This window comes from Halyomorpha halys, unplaced genomic scaffold, assembly GCF_000696795.3.
Source record: "Halyomorpha halys isolate HHAL.00 unplaced genomic scaffold, Hhal_1.1 Scaffold8586.1, whole genome shotgun sequence".
NCBI classification, from domain to species: domain Eukaryota; kingdom Metazoa; phylum Arthropoda; class Insecta; order Hemiptera; family Pentatomidae; genus Halyomorpha; species Halyomorpha halys.
Genome location: NW_027110362.1, coordinates 1 through 3,785, shown reverse-complemented (window position 1 = coordinate 3,785; position 3,785 = coordinate 1). Strand labels below are relative to the sequence as shown.

Sequence of the window (3,785 nt, the reverse complement as noted above, 5' to 3'; positions counted from 1 at the left end):
ATATAAAAAATATAATAATTATAATAATAATAAGGGTGTATCCCAAAGCAATATATTTGGGTTACACCCCTTTAAAATGCATTTTTCTCGCTACTTATTACATTAGTTACAAATATGTTTTACATTTTGGTAAAAATAAACTAAAAAGAAAAAACAGCAAACAAAACAGTATTGATATATTGTTGAGCAGCAATATATGCTTGGTTCTTTTATGTTTTTATCTACAGGTTTGTTGTTTTTATATAATTTCTTATTTCTTTTATTAATGGGTTTAAAGAGGTATAGCAGAATTAGAAGAAATTATGGGTCAATTTCTATATGCATTCATATAAGGTGTCTATATCTAGTTCTGAGTGCGTTTTAGTTATTCTATTGTACTACGGATAGTTATTAAACAATTCTAAGGCATTTGTTTTGGTATATTTGTAGTTTTTCCTGTGGTGGAGTTAGTGAAGTTCCATATGGAAGTCATTATATGATAAGTCTTAGTACTGCATTATAGAGCATTGTTTATTTCTGGTGGATAATTTTGATTTTTCATTAAATTATGAATACATGTTATACATTATTTTCTTTATGTTTTCTAATTTTGTATTGATATTACCTTTATACCTTTGATATAAAGGTGCAATAATTGTTATATTAGTCGAAAAATATTTTTGAAAATGTAAAATACTTCCTCAACATAAAAACTTTGGAAAGTGATAGTAAGTAGGTATGGATTAACATTTAATGTATGTAACATTAAATGTATAGAATTGGAAATTTTACTCATTATTTATGAATTCAGTTTCAGATATCTTTTTCATTGGAATTAATGATATTCTTAATCTTGTAACTTGTCATATTTAATTGTTTTCTTTTTTGTAGTTATTGGGATGATTGGATTAGACAACCTGAACAAAGAAAAGGCCGTGCTTGTATCCGTCCAGAAGTTTCAAGAACCAGAACTTTTGGAAAAATTGGAGTTAGCAAGTGAGACTGTTTTACTACATGATATTTTATATGCTATATCTTTAATCATTAATTTATTCTCTGTTTTGTCTCTTTTTTATATAACGTAAAGTACATATCAACATTAACGAACTGCTATATTTTTGTATAATCTGGAGTTCCTATATATATAAGATTTTTGTTAATTTTAAAGTTACTCAAGCGTTTTATTTATCATAAATAGCTTTGTTTAATTTAAATTCACATTTTTTAATTTCTTTTTTTTTTTTTTGTTTGAAACAGTGGCCTTTTCTATGAGAAGCATTTGAAATACATCCATCTCAATGACAAATATGTGCCGTTCACCAAATTAAATTTGACTTATTTACTCAAGGTATTTTAGTTTATAGTTACAAGTTTAATGTTTAAATTTTAATCTTATTATATCATTATTACTTATTTATTGTGTTAATTCACCTGTAGTTGTACTATTTTACTAAATATTTTTTATTAATTGCTAGAATAGAGGAAAATAATGAATGTTCATTGAAAGTCAGTGCGATATGAATTATCAATAAAAATCTTTGTTTGACTTTATTCTCCACCCGATTTCTCTGATTTACTAAGCAGATCTGATGAAGTAATAAAAAATGAGAAAAATAAAGGGTTCTGTTATGCATTTTTAGTTTTATTAGTTAATTTTACTTTTTCCTTGGTACTACTACACTGTAAATTTTGAGGTGATAAACTGTAGACCAATCAAGATCCATAGATTTACCTGTTTGAAGTCATCAGACTCATTAGAATAATGGTTCCCAATCCATGGACTGGCCAGATTGAACCAGAGATTGACTGCGAGAACCTTGGGATTGGTCTAGGGAGGTTCTGGCCACGTATATTTTTGTGAAGATTAATTGTTGTAACTAGGGGTCAGGCTTTTGTGAAGTAAAAACCAAAATAAAATGTGAAAAATAATTAGATGAAACTTAAAGGCTCTGAAATATTTTCGCTTATAATTAATTTTAAGTAAAGAAATTTAAACATAGAAGATTTTTCCTTATATCTTATTAAAAAATATAATTTTTATTTCAGGATAATTATGACTCAAATTTTGTTAAGACTGTTTATGAAAGTCCAATCGTATCCCACCAAGAACTTCGCTCTGGGAACATAGTTCAAAATGGCCCTGTAAGGATTGCATACAATACAAAAACGGCTTATAGATCTGCAGCCAAAACACTTGGCCTCATGGATGATTTTAGGGTAAGTATATTCATATTTTATATTATTTGAATTTGTTTTTATATTTTTAGCATAATGCTCTTACCTTTTCCTTAGAATCACTCTGGAAATATTAATTCAGGGTCTTTTAAAGATACATTAGTGATAATTAAAAAATAATCACATTATTTATTTATGAAAATTTATTTGTTTATAGCTGTATAACTTGTCTGTAAAGTACCTATCAACATTAACGAGCTGATATTTTTTTGTGTAGTCTGGAGTTCCTAGAACTGGATATCGTGGCGTGGTTAGTTTCTTCTATAAAGGAAGACGTGTATATCTGGCTCCCCCTGCACGTTGGAAAGGATATGATCCATCTTGGAGCTAACACTCGCAAGGTATATTCTCTTAGAGCCTTATACTATCTTCCTTTGCTGTAAACTGAAAAGTAAAATAGTTTTTTGATTATTAACAATAGAAATGATTATTAAAATAATACTGAACAAACACAATCATGTCTTTTGTTTTACATTTATTGTTCATTGATTTTCTTGATTGCACTTACTTAACTATAATTTAGTAATATCATAATATTAGTTATAACTTGTCGTTTATTGTCAGTAATCAGAAATTTATAAAAGAAGAAAAGCAATAGGTTCCCCCAAGCAAAAAGCAATTTTTTTTTTTTCTTTGTATTTAAATAAAATTTAATCAATGAAATTGATTGTTCCTCTATAACACCTTGAAGCACAGTTGATGACACATTATCATCAAACCGTGGTGGTTTGGAAGCATATATGACCTTAAGCTATTGTCAAGGGAAGTCACTGTTCTTGCTTCTTACATTCGGAGGGAGAGTCTGGTCCCCTCCCTTTCACCTTAGATTGTCACGAACCATGTTTATTACTGTCCTAACTTCCACCAGCTACAGTCGTTTAGTGGCATACGCTAATGACAAAGTGTCATCATGATTAAAAAATATAATTTTTTTAGCATAATTATATTATGCTTATTTAAATTAAAAGAAAAGAAAATATCAACAAAAACAAAATTGTGTTGTTAAGTGGTTTTCTAGGGGAGCTGGATGTAACATACCCATATTGCTACTTTTCTTGTATAGTGGCCTATCTTACAAAAAATAAAATTGTTTTATTTAGCATTGAACGTATTACAAAGAACCATATACTTCGGTCATTCTACAGAATTTTCTAAATCTGTTAAGAACTAGTACAAATTAACTCCGATCTATGTTACAATCCACGGAATACCTCAAACATAAAATTTTTGTTAGGTGTGGTGCTATTCAAGAAAAGCAGTGATATAAACTCTATGGCACTTTTTTGTGTATCTCATTTTAAATGGTGACAAGCTGTTGAAGCAGTGTCTAATGGACATTTCATCAAAACCTTGAAATTCAAGAGCAATAGGATGAAATCAAACTGATGCCAATAACAACATACCTTGTGCATTGTACGTTCAACATTATGCATTAACATCTTTTGAGCTAACAAAGGGCGATGAGGACTCATCTCTGATTGAAACTCAGATATTTATTTTGCCAATTTTTGTTTTGTAACACCAGTAGAATATAAAACGATATAATTACTATTTGTATGTATGTATATATA

The 3,785-nt window shown here is 28.6% G+C and overlaps 1 protein-coding gene across 1 annotated transcript; it reads left to right on the top strand.

Moving 5' to 3' along the window:
• Positions 1–847: 847 nt before the first annotated feature.
• On the top strand, positions 848–2,601 carry LOC136796037 (alpha-1,3-mannosyl-glycoprotein 2-beta-N-acetylglucosaminyltransferase-like; the record flags this gene model as incomplete). The annotated part of the gene is made up of 4 exons (XM_067048501.1): positions 848–975; positions 1,237–1,327; positions 2,026–2,196; positions 2,432–2,601. Coding segments are annotated over 4 exons (504 nt in total), but the record flags the coding sequence as incomplete, so codon positions are not given.
• Between the last annotated feature and the right edge of the window lie 1,184 nt (positions 2,602–3,785).